This window comes from Chroicocephalus ridibundus, chromosome 4, assembly GCF_963924245.1.
Source record: "Chroicocephalus ridibundus chromosome 4, bChrRid1.1, whole genome shotgun sequence".
NCBI lineage: Eukaryota > Metazoa > Chordata > Aves > Charadriiformes > Laridae > Chroicocephalus > Chroicocephalus ridibundus.
The window spans coordinates 52,799,085-52,826,791 of record NC_086287.1 but is presented as its reverse complement, the minus strand read 5'-3'; the positions used below and the strand labels follow the sequence as shown (position 1 = coordinate 52,826,791).

Genomic DNA, 27,707 nt, shown 5'->3' with positions numbered 1-27,707 from the left:
AGCTTAACCCCACAGAAAATCAAGAGCCCGGAGACACAGATTTCTATCTCCATGCTCACCCCACCTTTGCTTCTCCAAAGGTTGCACCCAGACACGCTCCAGGCACTGCCTTCCCTTCCAGGAGCATTTCTTCCTTAAATGAGGCACCATCAGCATTTGAAAACCCGTGGGTTTTTTAGGAAAAAGAGACACCCCTTCACCGGGAGACCCCAGTTTTCATTGGGACATTGCCAGCGCCAAGTTCCAGCTGAGCAGTTGGAAGGGAGGCGGGATGAACACAGCAGCTCCCCAACCTGCTCTGCCTTCGTGGCACCACACTGGGGACAGACACAGGCAAACCGACCCTGCCCCACTTGGTACCTGTGCAACCCCTGTCTCACCACCAGCTTTCTCAGGGTCTGCCAAAGGAACTGCCCCACCTGAACACAGGGAAGGAGGTCCACAATGGAGGGAATCCACTGGTGCCCATCTCTGTGTGATCTCCAACCAGCAACGCACACAGCAAGACAACATGCAGGAAGGCCCCGAGCACCCCTAGACCAGTTATCCACAGATCCTGGAAGCATTGTGACCTGGTGAGCCCAGGGAGGATGGGAAACAGTTCCTTGTGAAGATTCCCTGCTGTCCATTGCTCTTATCCATAAGGGCAAAGGAGAGGAGCAAATCACACAGCCCAGACCCACATGCATGGGGGAGCCAAAGGAGAGTATCTGATCTAGGAGAAGGTTGAGCTTCCACCCAACCACACACCAGAACACGGATACAACAGCAGAAACTCAGTCTGCTCTCCCACACGACCACCATAGGCAGCACCTGCCTCCACCACCAGGCATTTTACTGAGTGACAGAGCTTCAAAGAGGAGGAGCTTCCCAGCCAGGGTGGCCATGAAGACTCTCCAGATGGGCAGGATGTTGCCATCAGAGCAACACCACAACACTCCCAGCCCAAACTCCCACCACTGAAGCTCGTGGGTTATGTTCATAAATAGTTTCCAGTCAAATCTTCACAGATCCATTAAGCTGCTACTTACCCAAAAAAATAGGTCTCTCGACATCTGCCAAAGGATCAGCCTCCAACCATAACCTGGGCAAGTGTGGAGATCCTCCAGGGTTCAGGTTTTCCTTAGATCTAGTTGCAGGAGATGTCCCTGGCACTAGAAATGCTTTCTACTTCACCTATAAAACAGTTAGACTAACAGCATTTGAGTTTTTACTCCATGAAATAACATCTCCAAGGAACATGACAGCTTTAACGGCGACTGTTGAAACCCAAGGGTAGCTTTTGTGATGAAACATGGGTTTTTCACTTTTCTCTCCCTCTTCTGAGCTATTTCACAGCCCTCAGCAGGGCTTGCATCACCCAGGAAACCACTGGGTCCATTCTTCACCTCCTGGCTGGCTGCTCAAGAGGGGTGGATGACAAAAGAATATTAACCAAAAAATCCCACAAAGGTGAGCATGAAAAACTCAGAGTGAGCAGTCTGAACCATTTTACCACTTTGGCCCCTGTTTTGTTGCCTTCCCTCAGACAAATCATGTCCTCAAGTATTATCAAGAGCCCAGGAACATCTCACCTTCCTTACTGGAGAATCTTCTACAGAACTGAAGGGTTCCCCTAAGAGACACTTAAAAACCCAAAGCAGAGGAGGGCCACCTCATCACCCCACATCCCCCGAAAAAGCCCCATCCCAATGTCCCTCCCCAGGTTTGTTCCCAATGAAGCCCCCAGTAACAGAGCATCCAACCCACCCCAAACCTCCTTCCACCACAGATTCCCATCCAGGAGGCAGGTCCAGGGCAAACAGAGATACTTGGCATGCCGGTGGTGGCCAACACCCCCACAAAAGCTGGCTTTGCCATCCAAACCCACGTTTCTAACTGTTCCTCTCCCGTCTACTCCCCAATTTTTCCCCAAAGACATTACACGACATGGAACCACAGTTCGCCTGATGGTTTTCTGGGGAATTCTTGTGGGCTTTTTAAAACCTTAGCGCCTTTTCTTCAAAAGAAAGACTTGCTCTGAAGCTTGCAAGCACCCCAATTTGCTGCTTCTCAAGCTTGTGCCTCCTCCTCTGCCCAAAACCAAGTACAGCCTGATGTTCGTTTCAGGGAAGGGAGAGGTGGAAATCTCACCCGAGTCATCCCCATTCAGTTCAAAGAAGAGAGCAGGAACACCTTGAATAATAGCATCCCTTTATTTGCTGACACCATTACAAAAACTGATTACATTAGCAACCAAAAAAAAAAAAAGGAAAAAAAAAAAAAAGGAGTGTTTACTTGAGGTTGAAGTCAGAGGCAGCTAATCCCAAAAATGTAATTAAGTAAAACAGTGTACAACATCAGTATTAAAATGTTATATCCCATTGGTGACTTTACCACGTTGGAGTTTTCTGAACAAGTTTTATTGAGCAAAATAAGATAAAAGATTATGTGTTTACTGTCTCTCCAGGAATGTAAAGGTCTAATTATCCAAACAGGTTCGTTTTTATTATAAAACTAAACTCTGGAGGTGTCTACAGAGTTGGGGTTTTTTCTTTAAATCAGTAGTCTAACAAGGATTAGAAAAGACAAAACTCTGTTCAGTGTTTCTGACGAAGTAGAAAGGGTGAAAACATAAATAAGGCTTTAATTTGGCAAAATATAATACAATGCCTTCTGCTATCCTCAAATTAACGATTCCCCCGTGACTTCATTCTGCAAGAGAAACACAAAACGCCGGGTCAGCCGAGCCGTTTCCAAAGGGCAGTTGTTCAAGCAAATCTGTGCCTTGCCAGCCTCTTCGTTAGTACCGGCCTGCAACGAAGCCCAGGGGAACGAGACAGGGTGGTGGCAGCTGAGCAAGAGCAGCCTCCAAGAGCAGAGGCCAAGGCAGAGCCAACACCTTCCTCCCATCTGCACCGAGCCCGTCCCACCAGACTGGCCTCACCCCACCACCAACACCATATTACCGGCCTTAAGACCAGCTTGTGCCGCCCATGCAGAGGCAGGAACAGAAAAAAAAAAAAATAATACCTAAATTAGGGAAAAAAACCCAAGTCCCCATCCTCAGTAGACGAGGGGAAGTTCTGACACTTCTTGTAGCAGCTCGTTCAGTGCCAAGGCTTTGCTGCCCCCCAAATGGCACAGCTCCCAACCTGTCTTCAGACCCCGCTCACAAGCTGCATCTGCTTCCTGAGAAAGTTTAGCATCTCCAGTTTATCCAACCGTTAGCTAACTTTGGGTCATTTAAGAAGTTTATCAGAATGATGCAGTCAACCACAAAGGCCCAGGTTTCCAAGTTGGCTGTATATTAAAATAAAAGCCTTGTTTGTGTTGTCTATAATTGGATGAAGAGTTCATGCCAGACTGATGCTACAGATACTCATATCCCCGTGACCACAGCAAGCCATTGCCCGTAACTCAGCGAAAGCCCAGTGGGACACTTTATATCCTCCATCCCAACACAGTCAGAGCATAGAAGTGTAGACATTTTGCTCGTGGAACCGGGATGAAGGAAACAAGGCACTGGGAGAACAAAACTTTGGGAAACCTGCTGCATGAAGCAGAGGCAGTGGAAGGGAGGGATAGAGAGTTACGTGCCTAGAGAGGGACATGGGAATGTGAAATTAGTCCCAGGTAACTGAAGTATGTATCCGGAGAGGAACAAATCCACTGCCTACTAGAAGCTTTTGATGATCTGCACACTGAAAGTCTCAGATTTTGACACCTGACTTGTTAAATCTGAACGGGGTCCTGCCATCACAGACCAGTGTCCTTCCTGACATCCACCCTGTTCAACCAGGCGGCCACCAGTCGCACCTACCTACTAGCTGGTAGTGTTCTCGTCCCTTTGACAGCATTTGGCTTACTGACACGAGCAGCTTCTTGAGATGACCTACATCCTGGTTAAGATTCACCGCCACATTTAGTCTTTTATCAGTCAATTCCTGGAAGAAGAAAAAAAAAAAATCATTAAAAACTCATTTACAATCTAATTACCAAGAAAGCCTAGAATTAGATCCTCCGTATAAAATTACAACTCGCTGCGCAGATGGGAACAATTCTTGTAAGTCAGAAGGTTATGGCCACATTTAAAGAGAACACAGTTCAAAGTCAAGAAGCTGTTTCCCATTCCAGGGAATTACCTGTACAGGCTGAATGGCAGTGAGAGCATCCCTGACCTCCAGCTCCCATCCTCCCTGCCCAGGCCTCCGCTTACTCGCTGCTTCCAGGAATTGTACTCATATCCCCAGAAAAAGTTATTGGCCCGGGTCGCCAGGAGCCCATCTGAAAACCCCACGCAGACAAGAGCACGTGCTTCACTCCGCAGACCAAGCACAGCGGAAGGGATGACTCCTGACCCCCACAGCTGTAACAACAAGGCTGCGGGACCACCAAGGACTCGGTCTGTAGGTGGATCTGTGGGATGGTGTCCTCAGCAGCATGCGATGCCCAACACAAGGCAGCTCCAGCTGTGAAACCATTTGAAACAGCTGGCTGGAGACACACACCTTTCCCCACCCACACCGCAGCACCAGTGGCTCCTGTTCAGGCTGGGGACATGGGCTGCTTGCCCACCAGCTGTCCCCACAGCTCCACCCTCCGCTGCAAGCCCTTGTGAAATCCCTGCTTGCCAGAGACACCCAGACTTGGATGAGGACTTCACGAAGCAGTCTAAGGACCAGTCATCACAGAGAAAAGGCAAAAATAAAGCTACTGAGAGCTAAAAAACTGTTTTCCTGTGCTGAGGTGAAAATGACGAGCTTGCTTTTTAAAACAAAAATAAATGCTTTTTTTTTAAAGGAATTCAACAGTTTATTGATAGGGAAGCATCACAACTTGAAACGGACTCTTTCCCCCTCCCCAAAGCCAGTCTCGCTGAGCTAACAGGGATATAATCCCTGTTTTATTACCTTTATTGATTAGCTCCTCCAGAGACATACAAAGAACTCCACATCTAAAACACATTACTACTCTTTATTCAGCTCGTAATACAGCCGTGCAGATAACCCGTCGGAGAGTTTTCCTTTGCAATTTAGCAGCTAAAAATACGCAAAATCCACCTTGGAGTCAGCAATACCGAAGTACCTGATTCTCAATATGAGCACAGAGGTGTTTGCAAGCGCTCAGCGTTGGCCAACTCCGCTCCACCTAAAAGTGGTTTTACTAAAAGAATGAGACTGATGCCTAATGCTGTTGCAAATCTCTCCCTGGAGTTTCAGGGAAATTAGAGCGAGTTCAGAGAGGGCCACTTTCCCAGCTCCCATTTGGATGGAAATGCCGCAAGCCTCGCTACTAACGCAGAGCGGGCAGTAAATCAAACTCAACCACCTGCACCATTACGGAAACTACTTTGGGCTCAGGCAAGAGAACAAAGCAATATATTGCAAAGCTCTTACTTAAGTGCAACCGGTAAACAATTTTTCTACTGTAAAAAAATCATTGGGAATCTGTATTAGAGTAGCCTTAACCTCTTTTACCCTTATTAAAGTAGAAAATCAGGTCGGTCAAGACTAAGACTTCGCTTAGCAATCTCATCCAGACTGATGAAAGTGGAAAGGCAAATGCAATTAGCATCCCAGCAAATGAATGAATGGCGGCACTGACCAATAATGCTGGGTATGAAAGTGTGTGTGCATTAGCGTAGAAACCATCACGAGCAGAAGCAATGAAGGAGCCTTTCAATTCACTCTCAGCCCTCGTCTCTGGGAGGAGCTCTTCTCTCCCTTCTGTCCTTCCTCCCCGCCTTCTGGTTTGTGGCTTCACTTCTATCAGGCAGTGTTTACTCATCAATTACAGACATCCCCAGCCCTCTCACGGCCAATCCTGACCAGCTACTGATGGATTTGGGCTCAACACAGCCACACAGTGGCTTCTGCTGACCTAGGAGCGCAAAATCCGCCTTATGCAGTCATTGCTGTGCCCCAGCCCCATGCTCTCTGTGACTCAAGGGAAAGCGTGTCTTGGGGATGAAGAGTAAGAGGATGGTAGTGGGGAACCCCCTGCCATCACAGACCCAGTGGCTAAGACAGGAGCTGAACGGACAGATTCCCCTCTGCCATGCTTTAATCGTACGGCATTTCCAGTTTTCAATGATGCACACACAGTTTTACACTGAGATCTGGGGGGAAAAGCACATTACATTTCACGTAAGCCTCAGAAGTTTACTGCCTAAGCAAGCTGATGAATATAAATGACGTCCTTAAAGAATACTAAAAGGCACCCTTTAGTCATCATCTAGTCCCACAAGTGACAAGGAAGCTGATTAGAAAAACCAAATGGTCTATTTTTAAATAGAAAGAAAAGGAGTCTAAAGAAAACACACAGAACGTGTTTGAGGGTTTACGCAAGCATCATTTCTCAATTTTGTGGGTTGGTTTCAGTACCCAGAAGGAATAAATATGCCCATTTTCGAGCATGTGTTTTCAGGTCCTTCTTAAAAAAAAAAAAAAAAAAAAGACACTGTTGCTAGGTGGAAGTGGCTAGAAGACTTTCTTTTTTTAATCCGAGAGCTATTTTAAGCTGAATTTTTAGGCTTCTGGGGAGACAGCTTCTTTTTTCCCCTCAAAAAAAGAAAAAGAAGCAAAAAGGGCTTGGGGAAGAAGATAAAGAAAATGTTCTAATTCCAGCCTCTGCAAATGGCTACCTGTCAAGAGTGCCGTTTAGACAATTAACGTATTTTTCCTAACGAAGGCTTAATTACAGGTTTCTTAGGACTGTTTTTCCACACTCCTCTTCAGAATAAAGTGATGGATATTCTCAAGGAAACCTGGTTTGGGTTCTGCAACGCGCCCACGCAGCAACAGCAGAGCAAGGCACAAGCCAGAGGGGTTATGCCAGTTAAGGCTAGAGCAATTAAATCAAACTAGCATACTTGAGCCACCACAGGGCACATCTAATGACACCCGGCTCTGAAGGGCTCACCAGCGTCACCAGACATAAAATGCCATGGCTACTGGCATCGCTGTTCTGCTGTACCACTCTTGGATAAGCCATAGAGGCACAGCAGAGAGCGAGCAGTTGGGCACTGGTCTGAGAAGGGCTTTTCTTCTCCAACCTGCTGCAGGCAGGGACACTGAGCACCCGATTGTCACTGTCACTGCCTGGTCTCTGCTGGCAACACAGGAGAGGGCTCGGCAGACCTACCATCTCTCCAGCTCTCAGGGTGGGACACCCATGGTCTCACAGGCCCAGCTACAACTCTGGCTCAGACACAGTGAGCCCACAACGCAAGGGTCGATCAGCATCCACAACTGATTGCTCTGGAAAAGCCATTTCATTTCTGCTAATGACTACAGAGGCAAAGGCTTTTCTACAGTACTCCTTAGAGGACTCCCGAGCTTCCTCCCGCAGCTGATGAAGCTGCTTATTTTCAGCAGCTAAAAGGAGTCGATATAAATTATTTGTCCTACCAGCAAGTGCTCCTCTCCCCCTCAAACGCCAGTGTTTCCTTCCACTCCATCCATCAGAAGAAAATGGGTAATGAGTTCCATTGACACCACTTAGCTGTGTAAAACGTGCTGGGAAGGCATCTATCTGCTTTAGCCTTCCCCTTCCCAATTGCCTTCTGGAAAGCTGTTCTGAAGGTATTTTGAATTTGGTGTGAAAGCTCTCTTTTCCAGAGATGGGGAAGCCCAGTTCCAAAGCCACGACTCAGCCACTTGTACAGGTGGTGTCTTTTTAGGGCCAGCACTGGGAGCACCAGTTACACAAGCAGTTCAGCAATCATCTGTGCAGAGTAGCCCACGGGCCCAGGCGAGTCGCCTGCAAGTGTGAAAACAGGCCACCCCAGAGTCCACCCAATTCCAGCCCCTGCAACTGCAATGCCATTGCTGGAGAATAAAAACACCATCGGTCTAGAGAGTCCCGACTCACAGAACAAAGCAGAGATTCCCAGGAGCCAGGACCAGCTGAAGATGAATTCTAGCACCTACCAGTGGCTAAGAACACGCTCTTGCCCACAGCTACAGAGGACCAGGAGGGTCAATGCTCTGGCAAGAGACATTCTCTGCCCTGGTGTCAGAGGGCACGGAAGACCGCCTTCTTTCTTTGGCGTTACAGATGTCAGCAAGTGCCGACCCAACAGTTAGCATTCTACGCTCATTTAGTTATCAGCAGATTTATTTTTAGCTTCCCTTCTTGAAGGGACAAGTCTGGGGATATTCCCGCTTTTGTCCAAACCAAACCAACAACCCACTGGAAGCCCAGATCTCCTGTCCATAATTTCTCCCCTTCCTCCTTGCAAATTGAAGCCATGGGAAAGAGATCACGATCCAGATGACAGCAGCACTCCCAATGCATCCTCGGGATTCAGCTCCAGGACACCACCCTGACAAGTTGTAGGACAGGAATTTTCACCAACCTTAATCTACCATCAGCAGCACATATTCTGTTCCTTCACTGGACCTCACTTCCCAAAGTTCATACTTTGCATGAGATTTGAGTTGCCCCTGAGCAGGGGCTCAAAAGAAACACTCACCGACTCTGTGCAAACATCGCTGTTTTCAATAACGTTGGCATCCCCAACAACTTTTCCAATTTCTCTCTCAAGAGATGCCAAAGACTCCTGGGCCTGTAGGAGAGGGGAGAAAAAAAAAAAAAAAAAAAAAAATCAAACCCACAGAGGAGGCACAATTAGCAAAGGCTGAGATGCAAAACCCCACCTCCCCAAGAGCACTAGAGACACAGGAAATCCTTGTTCAGGAGGAAATCTGTTTTATGGCAGATTTGCCCAGGGGACTAACACGTTTGCCAAGATTGACATGTCTCCTTTACAATCAGGATGTTGCATGTCAGCCTGCCTGCATTTGAAAGCAATTCTACTGGGAAGCTTTAATAGTCTCATGTCAAGTTATTAGGAAAAATTGTGCAGCGATTTTTTTTGTGCAAGCGTTAACAGCACAGGCAAAGCCTAATCATAGATCTGCATTTATGTAGAACATACCATGAACTAGGGACATCAGCATCACTCACTTCATATGTCAACATCCCATATAATCATCCCGAGCAAAATGTTTTAAACACCTTATTGCAGGAGGTCTCCTTTGTCTTCTCACCTCCTAGAACTGCTTTTGTCATCATCTGTCCCTTATCCCAGGACAAGGCTCTCCCCACTCCAGCCCTGCAGGAACACAGTCTAATTTCCCTGCTGTGCATCTCCCGCAGAAGGAACACGGTGTTACACAGTCTGGAGGCCGAGCTCAGCCACTCCGCAGGCTATTCTTGCCTCCATTTATCAATTCTCCCCCAAGAGGTTCATTTCTGGGGTGACAGACAGCACTGAGACCTCTCACGCTTAAAGATTTCCCACTCCAATCCATCTTCCATCTTGCAAGAGCGACCACTGAGGAGGAGCAGAGGTAACCCACCTGCTTGTCTCATCAAGCTCGCGTAGAGCTAACTTTATAAAGATTTGCGGTCTCCTGGGTTCTAGCCAATTTGTAACTACGTGCAAACAGGCAGCCAGCTTGTAAACCAACTTGTAACCGCTACCCTTTGAGACTGGATTTAAAAGCTTCAGGCTGTGGTGAGGGTGTAGGACTGTGGGATGGGCTTGTTATTAGAATCATGAATGTGATTAGAATGTGTTGGGTTGGAAGGGACCTTTAAAGGTCATCTAGAGCAACCCCCCTGCAGTAAGCAGGGACATCTTTAACTAGATCAGGTTGCTCAGAGCCTCATCCAGCCTGGCCTTGAATGTCTCCAGGGATGGGGCCTCCACCACCTCTCTGGGCAACCTGTTCCAGTGTCTCACCACCCTCATTGTAAAGAACAACTTCTCAATGTCTAATCTAAACCTGCCCTGCTCTAGCTAAAAACCATTGCCCCTGGTCCTCTTGCTACATGCCCTTGCAAACAGCCCCTCCCCAGCTTTCTCGCAGGTTGGGTTTCTTTAAATAAAGAATTATTTGTCAGCCCCAAATCTTGTTCCCATTGTCATAAAATTATCACAGACAAGAGATTCTTTCAAAAAAGCTTACTAAACAGAGCTGTTTGCTGCATTTTTATCATTTAGCAGACATGCGGGTATCTTGCATGAGCTCTTACACCCACAGTCCCAGTCCCCTGGGGAAGCAACGAGTGGAGTAAGACACCCCACCAGGCAGGCAGTCTGCTCAAGCTGCTCAAATCACCACATTTTCCAGCAGTGCAAGATTACAGAACTCAAGGGTTTCGATGACATTTAGATCTGCAACGGTTAAGGGCCTCTTCTTACCTTGGGCAAGTCACCAGCTACCTTCTGTCTCTCGTTTTGATCAACTTTGAGTTTTGATAGTGTTTCGTTTAGCTGTGTTTTCAGCTGCAAAATAGTTAACAAAGAAAATCAGTTTCCCCTCGCATACACAGAGCTTTCATCTGTCTGTCCCACAGATTAACCCAGTGCACACTGACTGCAAAGGGAGTAAGACTACGAACAATTATCGCACACGTTGGATTAGTCAACACGTATGACGAGGTTTACAAGGACAGTCAAGGAAGAGAGACTCCATCTGTAAAGATAAATGTAAAGAATGGAAACTACAGAAGAAAAGACATGGTTGGCATCAGCTTGATCACAAGTGGTTTTGACTTTTAAACTATATTGCCAGTAGGAATATTAGCAATACTGAAAGTACGTAAGCCTCTCCAGCACTCTTATTACCAGTCAGCCCAGACTTCAACTTAATTCACGGCAAATATGCAAAAACGTAGATTGTCATCTTCCTAATTCAGGCTACGCAGTCACTTTCCTGCTGAATAAACTAAAAAGCTCTGCTTGTCATCTTCATAAAGCACCGCTCACTACAACTATGTTGACTTAACCAGTCTGTTAATGTCACATCAAGGCATGAATCACTGACAGGGCTATATTAAGTTGTCGATTGTGTTTAGAATCAATCCAAAAAAGTGAAACTATTTCAGTCAAGAGGGCTGAATGCTTTTGTACCGGCTACCTTAAACTACAGCCTTCCAAAGGATATAAACATTTTTTTTAAAGAATATTTTGATTGCTCTTCAACACAGCATGCAGAACCAGCCACAACACTTGAGGCTTGAGCCTCAAAGAGGAGCGCTAACAAGAAGCTCGAGTGCCAGTTTTGTTGGATTTGTGCCTCTGAAGTGCACTGTGCTGATGTTCACTATTCCTCCTGTCAGTCTTCTTGGGAGCCAGCAGGGGATTAAAGAAGTGAACAATAGGCTACTCAGAGCCCTGAGTTCTCACAGATTTCCAAACCTACGCATTATGTTTGTCTCACCCTTGCAAGGTTCCCCCCTTTGGGACACCTGGACTGGTGGACGCTGGTTTTCTACATTTTGGGGAAGCACTGTGGAGCTTCAGCTTCTCTCCTTACTCGCCTTATAAATTAGTGGGAAATGCTTTTTGAAATCCCATCGTTTCCATGCCTCAACCTCCTGTAAAAATCACTCACGTACACTGGACAGCATTCCCGAGCCATTTGCACAAAGTTAGTTGTTTACCGCCTCCTCACGCTTCCACCACCGTCACATTGCAGCCAAGCTGCCCTAGCAGGGAGCTCAGCTTTTTAAGCTTTTGTTGTTACAGACGTAATAGATTGTTGTCTCTTATATTCAAGAGGTTGGCGTTTACTGATTAACTCCCAGATATGCATTCAATTCCCATTTCCCTTGCCTTCAAAATGGGAGGCTTTGGTTGCTGAGGCGGGATGCTAATCAATGCTATACTAGACTTGCCAAGCATACTATTAACTTAAGCGGATTGTTATTGTCGTGGGTTTTTTTAAGAAATCAACTATTTTAACCCAGTTACATTAGTGGCAGTACCCTGGTGAGATCAGCCTGCAGTGACAGGTTGTACCATCAACCACCCTACAGCACAAAGGCATAGTGACAGAGACAACCTTCCCCAATTCTGGCTCAAAAGCAAAAAAGCACTGTTAAAAAACAATCAGAAGAAGGATCTGACTGCTCCTGCAGCCTTAAAACACACATCACTGAGACAAGCAAGAAGTGAAAGGGCTCAAACTGGAAAACCATGCATCTTTGGGTCTACAGGTCTGGCCTGGGTTAATCCAACTCCTTCTTGAGAAAAGCTGGGACACGAGCATTATTGGCTGGAGAGCATTTCTAGCCAAAGACGCTGTAACACAGAGCATGCACAAAGCCAGCACAGCTATTCAGCCACATCAGGATGCCAGCTGCTGAACAGCTGGACACTCTGAATTCATCTAACATTGGTTTGGGCCAATTTCTGTACACAAAGAGGAGGATGGAAAAGGCTCTGCACAGTCAGAGCACAGATACCACAGTTGCATCCTCAAAAGCTTTGGAAAAAAAAAATAATCCTCAAGTAAAACCTGTTAGAGTTCAACTTTTGTTGCTTCAAGGACATTGTATTTGCTGTTGCGTATGTCTACACTGTAAAACATTGATTCTCAAGAAGTTTCAGGAATGAAAGTCTTACAGACTTTGGAAAAAGTCTTAAGAACCAGACATGCTATTGTTAGGAGCAGAGAAAGAGACAAATTGTAAAAGTCAGACTACATAAATGATTGCAATGGACAAAAATATCAAGCTGAAGAGGTTAGCAGAACAGACAGGATTTGAAGTAAGTCTCCGCTTCATAAGTATGCTGGGAACCTAGTTTGTACCCAGCGGAGAACAAGCTTCTTACCAAATTTAACTCTTCATTCTGTCTTACTGCTTCAGAATATGAATCATCAAGTTTTTTCTGCAATTCAGTCAACAGATCTTTGAGCTGAAATGAAGTTTATTTAGAGTTTTAGGATTTGTCTCCGTAGGATGCCCACTTTTCTTCTGCTCAGTTATTAGTGTGTCACTCTACCCTAAGGTCACAGTATATAAACTCCTCAGCCACAGGGGCTAAGCATTAGATTAGTTTGCCAGCCAACTGGTAGCCAAACAAAAGAAAAAAAGTAAAAAAAAAAAACAGTTTGGTCAATTATGTTTACCTCTCTGACTTCTGAAACATAAGTAGATCGTTCTATTTCTGCCTTTTCTAGTTCACTTTCCAAATGTTCTCTCTCTTTTTTAAGCTAGAAACAGAAAAACAGAGTTAAAACAGATGTTTTCAGTGTCATCTTACAGTATCGTTTTCTTGATTTATTATTAGCAATAAATTTCTATCAAATACCCCACGACATTTAGAGAGCATTTCAAATCCAGTGATTGCACAACACACATTTAAAGTGTTACACTTCAAAAAGATAAAGAATCAAGCCCAAGATTGTCAACAAGCAGTAAACTGCTCAGTCTCACAAGGAAAGAGCCCCAGTAAACTGCTCAGTCTCACAAGGAAAGAGCCCCAGCGGGTAAGTACAGAAGTAAAAAAAAAAAAAAAAAAAGGACAATTTCCAGTACCCAGCTTCCCTGCTCCATAAAAACACTGTCCAAAAGATTCAGTTTAAACTACAGCACAGGCTGCACTGCTTGGAGGGGAGAAGTTCTAGGAAGTTTAGTTTTACAGCTTAAGCCTAAATCATGTTTTAAGTAACAGAAAGCTTTAAAGAGGAAAAAAAACCACCTGCACTTACAGTTTCAACTTCTTTGATTCCTTCCTTTAACCTCTCTACCTCGTGCTCCAAAGAAACAACTGAAGAATGCATCTGCAGTTTTCAAGAGAGATAAATATATCATTTAGTTGGGCTGGTCTAAGACAAACTCTCCACATACACACAAGCTTGCTTCTACGATTTATAAGTATTAAGGATGAAAGCAGAGTGACTGAATAAAAGATGCTCACTCAAATAATTCAATGTACTGAGTCTCCATTAGAACACCTTTCCTACCTTCTCCCAAGGTAAGAAGTTCTTTGACGTATTTAGAGCCTAGATGCCTGAAAGATTTGGAACACAAGGACTAAGACAGTTGTCCATTAGCCATGGTAAGAAAAATATTGTTCCTACACAGGGAAGATTGTCTCCATCCAGGCAGTATATGTAGCCAAACCCAGCATGTTTAGCCTTATTAGAGGCTGCGTAAGTGCAGCAGATGGTAGCACACCTACAGTTCAAGATCTGACAGCCTTTTATAAGCCCCTCAAACAAGATGTTTATAAATCATCTGTCTGTGTGCTCCAGGCTCATACTCCAGCAACCAAACTTACTAAGCAGAAGTACTTTAGAAAAAAAAATTTCTTTCAAGAAAGCAGTTTGACCTACTTTTAATTCGAGATTAGGAAAGAAACATAAAAGGCTTTTTTCTTACCACTTCTGCTAGCAACACAGCCTTCCTAAAAAGGAAAGCTTTGCGGGCAATTTCAAATATAATTAGTTGACTGTAATGGATTAAGCACTATTTTAACAGCTTCCAAAAAATTGTTATGATTATATGATACTTAAATTTTAGCACAAAGAGTCTGTATCTGTTCATAAATGTACTTTGAAAAAAACAGGTTTTTAATAGAAACATGGTCTGAGTTGCCAGGATCAGAAAAATATATATTCCTGGGCATATTAATGGGACACATGTACATTCCTGAATCTTTGGCTTCCTCTCCTGTCAGCATTAGTATTACTACATGCTCCTGGGCTGCCTCCTGCATCACCTGCAAAGGACTTGGACACAGCCTTGTCAGAATGATCAAAGACCTTGTATCTGTGCTGCTCATTTGTTCTTGCTACTGTAAAGATGGCAACAGAAATAGCCAGACAAATCCAAAGGCACCAACAATTCCTCCACTTTTTAGGTTTTTAAATGGGAATACGTTCCTCAAAAAGTATAAAAGTCACTCTATGCATAAAACTGAGTATCAGAGCACCAAAAATCCTATTGTTATAAGGAGGGATTAGTCCTGTTATACTGGTTGCAGACTTCACCTTTTCCACCCACCGGTCACACACACATCAAACCAGGCAGCCAGGGCTGTTCTGCACCTGCCTTCACAGCCCACAAACACCCTCTGTGACTTCAAGCAGAAACCACCCGGCTGCCACAAAAAGCAGATCTTCAGAAATACCTGTTTAAGTTCCTTCTGTGATTCTTCAACTTTTATCTTCCATTTGCTTTCTTCTTCTTCCACACTCCTCTGTAGCCTTTGTAAAATCCCCTCCTAAGAAGAGAGAAGGGTTTGAAAGCTTAGAGCAGAAGAAAGGCAGCTTGCAACATCACAAGGCGCAGGCAACTGGGCATCCCGCTTACCGTCTCCGCCAGAACCGATTTGTATTTCTCACACTCCAGTTGCAGCAGTACGTGCATCTCCTCGGCCTCCTTCAACTTCTGCTCCATAGCCTGGCAAAGGAGAAGAGGGACCAGAAGAGTCACATCTCAGCTGACGGATTTGTGTTCTATTATTTATCTTATTTCAACAAACCAGCCGGCATCATTCCCGTTGACAAGTCTGTCTTTCCAACCCATGGAAAGACAACAGCAAGTGCAACATTCACCTACAACTCTCTATACTCAATCACAAACTTTTTGTGAGTTATCGCAGTAATTCTGAGTCCCCAGAAAAAAAAAAAAAAAAAACCAAAAAAAACCAATTACTTGAAAAAAGGGAACAGGGATTTTGAATTTCATGAATGTTTTCATAACTCCACAAGGTGCTTTTTGAAAAGGCAAATACATTTCTAATTTACAAGGTGCAAATATCTAGAAAACAATTTTCTTGTCGCCTGTTTGCCAATCTGAACTTCACAATCCAGAGCACAATTTGCAAGATTTATACCGGAAAAATACACTATGGCACACCCAAGGAAGCTGCCCGCTGCTTGTGCCTACCTTGACGTCTTCAGATCCTGAAGCCTCTCTCAAGTACTCTTTAGCCATCTTTTCAAACCCACAGATCCATTCGCTATGACTCTGTTGGGAAATGCATTGGGTTAAAGCTCAGAATAACCTCAATAGATCGACGTTCAGGATATTTGTTTCCCAACTGCAAGCTTACGGGGCAGTGTTTCAGTCCCCAAATTCCCCGGAGCTAACACGCAGCCCAGTTGAGCCGGCAGTCGGCAGGGAGCAATCCAGGAGGACGAGGTTACGAGCAAGACACAGGTCACAGGGACTTGAAAGTGCCGAAATACAACTGGGTGACAGAGGTCTCCCTGCAAGCGGTGGGGCTCTACAAGAAGTGTTTGAAGACTTAAGGGAATCTTTTCCAAAATCCTGGAGCCGTTAAAGCAGATACTTGCCATATAATTCTAGGGACCTCGCTAGGAAGACTGAAACCTTCCAGAAAGAGTCTTTTTACAGACTATTTCTAGGTCATCAGGAGACTAACTTTAGTACATTTGAGAATACTTTTCAATATGAATATGCAAAACCTCCAGACGTTACAAATCAAACGCAGACCCCGTTTTTCCAGCCTCACTTCACATCATTCACATAATCTAAACCACACGAACCCATTGCATTTCCCTCGCAAACAAGTGAAAGCCACCAAGAATATAAAATTGGAAATTGGTGGTTTTCAAAAGGAAACTTTGGGAACAAAACAAACCCTCCGGAATGGTGTTAACTGGCAGGGAGGCAGCGCAGCCCCTTTGGAAGGGGCAGCCAGCCCTTATCTGCACCGCAGGCAGGGAGGATGGATCTCCGCCATGCCAGACGGCGAGCAAACATGCAGCAGACCTTACCCACCCCTGAAAATTTACTATCTCGGTTAGACATAAGATAACACAGGCAGATCAAACAGATGGTGGTTGGTTTTGGGTTTTTTTACTGCCCCAACAACATAATAGCTTTTCTTTTGTTTGTTTTAACACTTTTCTTGAAGGAAGTCTGCAGTTTTGCCCCTTTGCTCCTGGCAAGTACAGGCAAAACCAGCAGAAGACACTCATGTCCCACTGCAAAATCCTTGGGGCAGATGGGACTGTGGGAAACAGCTCCAGACTGCCCAGTGCAGCAGGACCAGAGCTCCCCATCCCCCAGACATAGAGCAGGAAGAGCCACTTCTCTTACCACATTAGAAGGAAGAGAGACTTTAGGAAAGAGCTTCTGGAGTAGTTGGCGCGTCTCCACCTCGACTGCTTCCAAATGCTGCTGCTTCTCCTAAACCAAGAGAAGGGCTCACATGAAGTTGGGCAACACGCTCCACAGACCTGTCAATAGTCTCTTCTAGGCCTCGAGTAACTTACTTAACCCAGAAAGTCTCTTTTTTTTTTTTTTATAGTGAGAAAGGCTCTATAGTCTCTAAAATTGCCAGTAAATTCCTTCAAAAATTGACACTGAATTGCTTCAGAATTTGGCCTTCGCATTTGTTCGTGCTTGTAAGCTTTTATTTTCATTAAGTTCTCGTCCAATCTAGCCTGTCTGTACAGAAATTACACCATCGTTCACTTGTTCACAACACAAGACAAACTACACTGTGCTGAGTAACCGCGTCCACAGATCACACCTACCCTGCCACTCAAGGTGAGCGATCTCAAACCCAAGAAATTTGGTCAATCAACGATTTTTTTTAAAAAATCCATACTTAAAGTGATTTTAGGTGGGGAAAAAGAGTCACCATAAATTAACATCACCACATCAAAACCAGATCATTAAAGTCAAAAGGAAACTTTGTGTTAATGCACATTTGAACCAGGCCAAGAAAGCAAGACTGTATCTTCTAAATATTACTTTGAAGAACTCGAAAGGGAGACCCTTACATCCTCCTTCCCCAAGCTTGGATGCAACGGGAAATAATTATTAGAGCTGTGTGACAATCTCCGGGTTTTCTTTGTCATTGCTCTGCAAATATAAATACACAGAGCCAAGGGCACCACAGATCCATCGTTCCACTTATTTAACATTAAAATCAGACCAGCCACTGTCTGTTTGCTTGCTCTGCCAGTGGCAGATTGGTTTGATTTAGCCATATGATGCTCAGGCTCCCATATAAATTTAAACGCAGAAAGCCTGAAATCACAGAAGGCAGCTTTCAGCAAGAAATCCTTCCCTAATATTTGGGTTTGTGGTTTTTTTTCTTTGCCATCAGTGTTACTGCGCCTTGCTGCTCTGAGTTCCTCTGCTGCAAGAGATCGGTGGCATTAGTAGGCTGAGATTCAGAGACAGAAACGGACAGGAGACATTAGGTTGTGAAGTTGTGCTAAGTGCGTTAGTTTGCAGCAATTTAGGAACCACCCAGAAGTGGCAAATGGCTGTTTGATGAAGTCTTCTGACTGCAAGAGAAAGCAGGCAAGCGTTAGCACACAGCAAAAGCAGGTACACAACTTTTTGGGGCCCAGCAGAGAGTGGAGACACCTCCGAAACACAGACGCACAATCCCAAACCAGAGCTTCTCTGCTTCTAGCTACCCGACTTGTGTTTTTAAAGTCATTTTGATGCCTTTTTTTTTTTTTTAATTTTTTTGACTTCTGCATAGTGACAATTAACACCAGATCAGGCTCATAGCAAATGCAAGCTCCTTTCAGAGCCATTCACGCCCTGTATGGTTTTAAACATTGGCTCTGACCGGGACCTGTCGAGCTTCCCATGCTTTCAAGGAGGAAATTCACAGCTGCGGTGACACCGTTTTCCTAAGAAGTTCACGAGTTTTTAAATAATAATCTAGTTCTAGTTCTTCACGGGCCCAATAAATTTATTCGAGCCCAGTGAAAAGCCCAGTAGATGAAAGCAGGTCGCTCACCAGCACAGTTTTCGTTCTAGAGCTCCCCACAAAGAAAAAACGATTCACGACAGCTCTAACAATTATGCAAACAGAAATCAAAAATCAGCATGCCCACAAATTAAGGATTAAAAAAAATAATAATAATAATAAAAGAAACCTAAAGACAACAGGAAGAAGCAGAGGTGAGAGTATATGAATGATCACCCAGAACAGACTATATTTAAATTGCAGTAAAAGTTAAACGCCTCCATTTCAATTAAAAAACCAGCTGCAGATCTGCTTCTAGCTTAATGCATCGTTTCTAGCAGTTAACATTACAACCTTGGCAGTCTTGTTCACTTTGTCCTGCAGCAATTTTTCAGTTGATGCCAATGCTTCCATTGCTTTCCAGTTTTTCTCCCGAAGGTCCTAATCATTTTTAGAAAGAATGATTTCAGTTCAGCCAATATTCAAAACTGTTTCCGCTTTTACTTCAGAGATATATTTTGCATTACATTCCACCATTTGCATTTAAATGCTGGTCACTGCAAGATGATTTTGCCGGGGAAGATGACATACACTAGCAAAAACAAGTGTGATGTTCAAAGTGTTTGAATGAAAAACGGGGGGGGAAAAATGCCAATTTCTGCCCAACCTGCCCCCAATATCCAAAACTGATCCAAGTGTTACTGCCGAGCATATCGCTCCAGCAACCCCACACTTTGACTGCACTTGTAAGAAGAAAAGAGGGAAGTTTTCAAAAGTAGTGAGGAACACAGACACCAAATCACAGATTACACAACAGAGTGTTAGGCATGTCGCGTTGCAGAACCCAGCATGGCCCCCAGTATACATGGAGGTGGACACATTTATGCCCCTGATCTTGCAACCAGATCTAGCGGCATCGATCCTTATGCCTCAGCCCAAACCTACTACGCCAGCACGGATTTTTTTTTTTTTTTTTTTAGAAACACAAAGCTCAGGGCCTCGGTTGGCAGCACTGACCCCATGCAGCTCTCTCCACTGTGCCCAAAGAAAACTGGTTTGCTCACCAGTGCCCTCCTCGGACGTTTTTCGGATTTCACCAGTGGTGGGCACAGCCCAGCACCCCAGCACCGTGAGGAGATACCACCGTGCCGTGCCGCGCTCCTGCATCTTTCTTGGCGAGGTCATCAAACGTGTACTCCACAAGACGTCAACATGCAAGCTCAGTCAGAAGGCTGAGAGCTCTTATAAGAGGAGCCTCACAGCTCTTATCTAGGAAGGATGATGGGACTTGCGGGGAAGAGATTACGGTGCTTGGGATTTAGATTTTTTTTTTCCCAGGCCCTTAGAGCAACCTGCTTTAGAAAAGGGCTATTTTTGAAAGGCTGTGTGTTTTTAATTCACCACACAAAGTGGCATCCAAATCCTAGCGTGTACCTACACTAGTTTTGCTTTACCACTTCCATTTGCCCACTATCCAAAGGGCTGTTTCACAGGACATAAAGTCAAGACTGGATAAAACTGCGATGTGGAAAGGCATGGTCTGCCCTTAGCAGTAGCCAGATTTCTGCCTGCACCACGAAGGGTACTTAGACCTTGCAATTCCCCAGGAAACAGGCACACATATGTTCTACCCTTCCAGCTCATCCATCTTCTGAAAATACCCAGCCATTTTCCCCTCTATGCTTTATTTCAGCTCTTAAGCAACACTACTTCAGTTAAAAATAAAGCTTATTGCATGGTATTCATTGGATTTTATACGCCATCAAGAAGAGACAGGTGAGCTGAAACCCCTGTACATTAACAACTTTCTTCTACATAACTCAAAAGATGCCATTCTCTTGCCCTGCACAGATAACGTATTACGAGGAGGTAACTTCACAGCTCTGTGATGGAAAATACAATCTTTACTTCCACCACAAACAGCCCATACTGCATCATCAGAGGCTGCTGTAAAGGAAGGCTCATTGTCCCTCACCTCCTTCAGAAGATCGGGATTAGATACTCTCAGGAACAGGAAGAGCCAGAACTGAGACCCCCTGAAGGTAATGTCTCCTCCCACATCCCCGCACAAGGACCACAACTCAGTCCGAGCACAGCTCTCTTCATCCTCCCACCCTCTCCCCCCAAACCCCCTCTTCTTCCTTTGGCAGAGGACGTGTTTCTGAACAGGACTAACCAGGCTTGCATCCAAGTTGGAGAACCTGCTGCGGGATGTGTCCCCCAGCAAGTCTCCTCCCTCTCATCAAATCAGCAGCTTGTCAAAAAGCTGACGAAAACTTGGAGCAGTAAAGCAAGGTATGTTTAGTCACTCCCAAGAAAAGAGAGGAGTGTCCAAGGGAGGCAATACGGCAGAAAACCGCCAGAAACATTTTCTAAGCAGAACGCCCTAGGCATTGGGGAGTGCTGTGCACACAGGTTTGGCTGTTCTTTGGGGTTGTTTTTTTTGTGGGGGGGCAGCGGGGGAAGAATTTCCTTACGTTGTTCTTTTTCCTCTGTTGCTCAAAAGCATTTCTCTGAGAGGCGAGCTCATTTTGGAGACTGGCGATTTCCTTCTCTTTCCCTGCAACCCTGAGTTAGCAAAAAGAATCACAGACAAGTCAGAAGACATTTACGAAATTTCAAATGAAGCCCTGACACCCTCTCATATACACACTAACTTTCCTTCCCTTCCAGCAACACATTCTCTTTGAAAAAGCTGCTCTCACTGACTTGGCAGTATCGCTCGCTTCCTACTGCTCTGTGAACTGCAGGCTGCCAGAGCAAAGCCCATTGTAAAGCTGTTGTTTGCCTACAACAGGCATCTGCACACATTTATCAAGGCCACGGAAAGGCAAGGCATTAGACGAGGATAAATCAGCCAGCCCACGCTAGTACAACATGGCAAAATGGGCACTGCCTGCTGGATAAGAGCATTCTTTTTCAAGCACCCAGTCCACAATTTATAAGTCATTTAACTTAAAAAGAAAAATAATTCAGCCAGCCAAAAGTGCATGACAGTGGCAATTTGTGTAGCGCAGTATAAGCTGGCATGGCATTAGCTTCCACATAGTTCTTTAGTGCGCTTTAGCTCTACATTGTAACACACTTTTTACCCCTGAGATTTTTCCCTGGGAAGAGATTTCCACCGAACGATTTTATAATATGAACAACCCTCTACTAAGCTGAAGTTCCAAGAAAAAAGCCTGTCACTTTTGCTTGAAACACCAGCATTTAACTCTTCAGACATACAGCTGGGCTGGCATGCGTTTAAAATTAAATCACTCAAGGCTTGCTTGCATTATGGGCACAACATACTGCAAGCACTGTCTGCAGAAGACTGCAGCTGAGGATTATTAATGCGAGTAGAATCTCTATGTTTAAGCTTTATTAGACAGTAAAGTGTTTTTTTTTTACTCGCCACTTCTCACATGCTGATATTGTACATTTGGCATTTATTTCATCTTTTAAGTTTCCCAAGCAGTAAGTGAAATGAAGCGCTTATCTCTCGCATTCAACTTCTGGCAGTACTCACGCTTGCAGAAGCTCCTCGCTTTGGACAGCCAGAGATGCCTACAAACAGATGAGAAACTCATTAGGAGCAGATCAGCAAAGAGTGAGGCAAAGGGTGTGATGTGCCTCGTTAAGCAGGCACCACTGTGACACTAAGCGGCTCTCTTGGCCTTCAAGGGAGTCCCATCCAGCCTCCTTTGGCCAGAAGATCCCTGGCTGTGACACAGCGTGTAAAGACAGGGGTGGAAAGCTAGGCAGGAACACAGGAGGCGTAAGAAAGAGCACAAGGCTGCAAACTTACACAAAAAAGGGAAGCAGGAACAGAGAGGCAACAGCCAGAAAAGCTGGTTTAGTGCAACCCAACCCTGAAGCTGTCCCTGGATTTGCACGGTCAGTGCAACAGCTGGTTTTCCACACCATCCATACAAGCTACCACCACCCACTTTGACTTCACCCAGTAACACTGCAATTGGAAGCTGTACCTGTTTGCAGTTCTCCTGCTTTAATTCTTGAATTTGAGCTTTGAAAGATTCGTTCTCCTTTTGCATGTCCTGTTGAAAGAAGAGAAGCAATATATATACATATAGATGTACACTCAACAATACATACGCTCCTTAAAACACAAGACACTTGTATCAAAACTTTACCTGCAACTGTTTCACTTGGCTTGCAATTTCTCTCTCTTTTTCTTCCACTGCAGCTTTCAACTTCTTCATTTGTTCTTCTTCCCCTTTCAACCTGCAGAGATGGTTCAGAAGGCAAGAAAAAAGGGTTAAAGTAAGAATTTATGCTAAAAAGGGACAGAAACTCTAGCTGGGACAGTTTGCAGCAGCAGAAGATAAGTAAATTTTGTATGCTGTATATAATAAGAAGCCAAAAGGAGAGCACACACACATATGGAGAAGAAACTATTGCACTATGGCTTTAAACCAAGGAAACTAACAAAAATACATGCCAGCTGCAACAACGTGCATTGCAACCACTTTACCTGCTAAGAACTGGCCTGAAGCTAGCTAGTCATTCCACGTGCCAATCCACAAACACCAGTCACAGCTCATCTCAACAGCGTTGAGAGCCAAAGTGGGAGAGAATCCATTGATCACCTGAGCAAATCCTGCCAGCCAGCTGGCTCTGAAGGTGCCAGGGGCAGTCCACTAAAGGTGCAGCTGCTTTAGGTACCACGTACTGGCTATACAGGAGCTGTGCTGGGAGGGCAGCACATAACAAGAGCTGCATTAAAGACAGAGCCTTTTTTGGCACGGTCTCATACAACCTTCCTCTAACTTAGAGCAGCCAGACAAAGCAGAGTCAAAACAGAAGGAAGTCTGGCAGCTTTTCTCCATAAAACAGGAGCTGGAGAATTGGCTACTGCGTCTCAGACTGAAAATGGCAAACTGTATTTGTTCATTGCATTTACCGACTCAGCCACAGGCACTTAAATCCACACTCTTTTAAACACACTAAACAGAAGGAGAAATTATCACCAGAGACAAGAAGCGGCAGCGATTTCACCAGTTAGTAGAGCCCTGGGTGATCATTCACTTTTGCAGAGTGTATGAGCACCAGTACTTCGGCACGCCAGGCAGGGACGCCAGACGCTTGCTATTATACACAGCAGCAGACGCGCTGGCTGGTGTACGTCCATCGGCACTAACAGCTTATTTTAGCAAAGCCCATAAAATTCTTGAACCAATTCATACATTCCAATTTAAGACAAATGCCAGCACTGAATGCTTATTATCAGCAGGCGCTTGAGAAACTGCTACTAAGCGTACTCACAGGCTCTCCAGGTTCTGGACTTGGGATGCAGCAGGTACCTGAAAAACAAAGCAATTCCCAAGCTCATTTTTATAGCACAGTAAAGCTTTCAAATTAACAGCAACTCCTTGCATGAGCAGAGCCACCACACAGCTTGCAAGATACTTGCCAAAGAAATACCAGGAATTTTGCATCAGACATCGCTCCAAGAATATCTAAACACATACTGGATTTTAGAAGCACAGCTTATACTAAGCATCCCGAACTTCACACCAGCCAATTTCTCTCCATTCCACCTTTCCCCTGGGACAAATGCCTGTCTAGACACCCACCCAAAATAAGAGTGCAACTTAGTTTCTCCCCTTTATCGTTGGCAAAAATCCAAATTGAGCTAGAATACCATCTGATTGGAAAAATTCTCCCATTACGTAACACCTGGCTTCAAGGATGTCCCGTTCCCGGTTCTCGAGTCTAGTGCAGGAAACCAAAAGCCAAAATATTCCAGTCAGTTGCAACTTCTTCAAAAGGTAAACGCAGAAAGGAATCACAGCAAAGCCTGACCACTTCAAGGAGCTGCTATGCTTAGTTACAGCAAGAGTTCCTCCATGACCACAGGCCTACAGAGATGCTACTTCAGTCTGACAAGGAGGGACCTACGACACAGCTGCGATTCTGTCCATCAGCTTTGAAGTTTTCAGACCGCCAAAGCTACTCATTATGCGTAGTATCATCCAGGTTAAAGAAAAGCTCTCAGAACTTGTCATCCATGTAAAGCCCATTTCGGATGAACACAGTTGGACTAGTGGGCTCTCTGCACTGTAGACTGCCAGTTCAGTCAAGTAGGATTTAAAATAGCTCTGTAGGTTGAAGCCAATGCAAACCCTTTGAGAGAGGTAGAGGACAAAAAACACCTTCCAGTTCAACTGAGCATCCACTCTGCAGGCCATACCTGTTGGAGCTGTTGCAGGTTCTGTTGTTCTAACTCCTGAACTTTACTGGTTAATTGTGCAATTGTATCCTTCTGACCCTTCAGACAAAAAAAAAAAAAAAAAAGTAAGTTTGGAAGTGTAAGTGTAACTATTCCACAGCCAGAAACACCACAATAGAACTTATTTCCCTTTAGAATACAAAGGAAGCTTACCTGCAGCCATTCTCCTTTCTTAACAATCTCTTTCTCCTTCTCTTCCAATAAGGCCTCCATGGTTTTCACCTGCTTTTCCTTCCCCTTCAACCTGTACCATTAAACATACAGACACACAGCATAAACCCTTGCTTTTTTTTTTCTTTTTTTTTTTTTGGATGGATAAAAGACATCCTGTGCTTTGCAGCACGTAACAAAAGCAGCATATGTGATCAAAGGCATAAACACAATTCATCTGCTAAAAATCAATGTGTGAACACTTCCACTTCAGTCTGGGTTAGCAGGAGATGTCCTTGATCAATGGTACTGCTCATTAAATGAAAGCAGACAAATTCTGCGCTGACATATATTGCAGGGGTTTCGTACACATGTGCTCTCCTCATCTAAAAATATTTCCTTCTCCCTCCCCAGTTGGGGACACGAGGGACCGACGACTGTGGTGGCTCAGTTCTCATGTATCCACCCAGCTACAGCACAGATATTACACCAAATTAAGTTTGCCATAGTGCCCTGCCTACGTCCTTCCATCCTGACTTGAATTTAATCCCTTGTACTTTAATTGGGGCTCATGAAGCCATGCAGCTCTTCACCTCGTTTGCTGTTGTCAGACAGGACCGGGTATTTCTAATAAGGCCACATGTCTACTAAGACCACCGCTAATGGCCTGGATCACTTCACACGGAGTGCAGACACCAGGCAAGAACATTTTAACTTAAATTAGACTGGAGCAGGGAAGTGAGGGGTGCACAGGGCAGATCAGACGCGTTCACAACCGTACTTACAGAGTCTGAAGTTCTTTGACTTGTGATGTAATCGACACCTAGAGAAAACAATCAGTACTTCAGTTCAATGCACACGGAAGAGACATAAATGCTATAAACTGCTCTAGGGAGAAACAGGGGAAAAAGCCATTAGACGTTATTAAAATAGGCACTATTTGTCACAGTTATGTAAGCATAAACATGTTTTTTTGGTGGGAAAATATATTATGAGAAGACAAGTGTCTCTACTATTTACTTTCTCCACATTTAAAATGTGACTTTCAGAGCAGAAAAGAAAACAGTGCAAACGGGAACACAAGCAGGCCCACCGGAGCACCATGAGACACAAAGGAAGGAGCAGACACCGACGATGACAACCATCTCACTAGCAAACATGGCGCAAATCAGAGAGATCATCCCTGGTCTTTGCACAAGCAAGTGCTTTTTAGATGCTCTCTGCAACGTCAGCACTCCCTTAAATTCCCATTTTAAGGCTGAACGTGGATTGAAGAAACAAGATTTAGTGGGAATATTCCCTTTGAATTTTGTATAAAAGCCTGACAGTGGCTATCTGTGTAGATACTGCCTGTCCAAACAGATTAGTTAGTCCTCTACCACAACACGGCAGGAGTTTCCACATTCCCAAAAACCTCTTTTTGCTTGCAGGATACCAAAAGCTGCATATACACCACCTTTGGAGCAAGCATCCCTCATAGGCAGCTTTCCAGAGACAGCAACTCTAAACTGCATTTTGTTCTGGGCTCTGTGTCAGCTCCAGGGAAGGAAACTCACACAGATAATTCCTCCAGTTCCTGGGAATTTGCTTTGGAGGAAAAGCCCAAGACGGAAACACATTCTATGCAGCTCTGCCTAAAAAGGACAAAACTTTAATGCTAAGGAAAGAAGAAAAGGGGGTGACATGTCGGAATGTAGCTAGAAAGACTGAAAAAAAAAAAAAAAAAGTGCAGACCAAAAAAACCAACCCCCACACTCCACACAAACAAGCAAGCAAACTTCCTGCCAGCACAATGGATTAAGCTGCCTGCAGAACGGGCTCCCTAAGGAAACGCGGGTTCCCGTTGTTTTGGATGCTAAACAGCGAGCATGCCAGAAAAGCCAATACTCCTCCATTTCTGCATTCCTGACAGCTAGAGTAAAACTTAACCTGCCAAAAGACAGGCTTTCTTTGGACACTGGAAAGAAAATAGTCTTAGGTTTACCTGGAAACCAAATCCTATTTGGGCCAGTAGTATTGTTCTAGCAACGCAGAAAGGCCAAAAGGAGAAGCACCTTCAGCACTTGAAATTTCTGAGGTGCCAGCCTCCAAACGTCCTAGGGTTTCATGCTTACTACAGGGACAGCATGCAATGTGCCCAGCCAGAGCTAATGCTACAATGCTTTAAGTTACAGCAATTCTCGCCAAATTTCATACTAAGAGTCCAAAAAGCTAGGGCATCCAGAGGAATGTGGTTTCTGAAGGACAGCAGTAGTTATACTACGTATTTACGGCTTTATAGCCAAGAATAGTGTAAGCTCCACCATTAAAAAGTTCCCTTACCCAATGACATTCACCAGTGAAAGGAACACACACTACAACAGAAATGAGTGAGCAGCGCATCCAAGGCAAGGCTGTTTCACGCTTCTGGGACTAAGGTATTTTACCTGTTTTTCCATCTCAAGCTGGGAATTTCCTACTTCTTCTTTCAGAGCCTCTATTTCCTGTGTCAAAGCCTTTTCAATGACAAAACAGACAGGATTGGACAATGGAAACACAAAAACGCCACAAAAATGGATGCTACAAGTTCATCACTATAGAACGCCATGCAGTAACGAATAAATGGTAGTCAGTGGCATCGACACAGAGAAGAAGGTAGGTATTGCAGAGACACATACCTGGACAGTCTTCTCCTTGCTCGCTACTTTAAGGATTTCAGCTTGTAGGAGTTCTTCCACTGATTTTATTTTTCCATCCTTCTCATGGATCCTTAAAAAGAGGAGAGGAACAACATTAGCTGGCTGAACAAATGCGCCAGTTGAGCAAATACACAAGCTTTGGTTCTGCTATCACATCACATTCCAGCCT

The 27,707-nt window shown here is 44.7% G+C and overlaps 1 protein-coding gene across 11 annotated transcripts in view; it reads right to left on the bottom strand.

Moving 5' to 3' along the window:
- Positions 1–2,181: 2,181 nt before the first annotated feature.
- Positions 2,182–27,707, bottom strand: part of KTN1 (kinectin 1) — a 77,235-nt gene continuing 51,709 nt past the window's right edge. For 3 of the 11 annotated variants that reach the window (XM_063332385.1, XM_063332388.1, XM_063332391.1), the window contains 22 exons: positions 27,518–27,608; positions 27,287–27,355; positions 25,646–25,683; positions 24,864–24,954; positions 24,672–24,749; positions 23,744–23,781; positions 22,612–22,702; positions 22,447–22,515; positions 21,987–22,024; positions 20,953–21,043; positions 18,830–18,916; positions 16,858–16,947; positions 15,679–15,759; positions 15,100–15,189; positions 14,918–15,010; positions 13,494–13,565; positions 12,912–12,995; positions 12,614–12,697; positions 10,196–10,279; positions 8,459–8,551; positions 3,803–3,926; positions 2,182–2,694 (listed from right to left, as the gene is read on the bottom strand). In XM_063332385.1, the coding sequence (XP_063188455.1) occupies positions 2,690–2,694; positions 3,803–3,926; positions 8,459–8,551; positions 10,196–10,279; positions 12,614–12,697; positions 12,912–12,995; positions 13,494–13,565; positions 14,918–15,010; positions 15,100–15,189; positions 15,679–15,759; positions 16,858–16,947; positions 18,830–18,916; positions 20,953–21,043; positions 21,987–22,024; positions 22,447–22,515; positions 22,612–22,702; positions 23,744–23,781; positions 24,672–24,749; positions 24,864–24,954; positions 25,646–25,683; positions 27,287–27,355; positions 27,518–27,608 (1,681 nt within the window). In that variant the 3' untranslated portion in view covers positions 2,182–2,689. The remainder of the gene's footprint in view (positions 2,695–3,802; positions 3,927–8,458; positions 8,552–10,195; positions 10,280–12,613; positions 12,698–12,911; positions 12,996–13,493; positions 13,566–14,917; positions 15,011–15,099; positions 15,190–15,678; positions 15,760–16,857; positions 16,948–18,829; positions 18,917–20,952; positions 21,044–21,986; positions 22,025–22,446; positions 22,516–22,611; positions 22,703–23,743; positions 23,782–24,671; positions 24,750–24,863; positions 24,955–25,645; positions 25,684–27,286; positions 27,356–27,517; positions 27,609–27,707) is intronic. The other 8 variants (XM_063332389.1, XM_063332394.1, XM_063332390.1 and 5 more) reach the window with 7 other exon arrangements.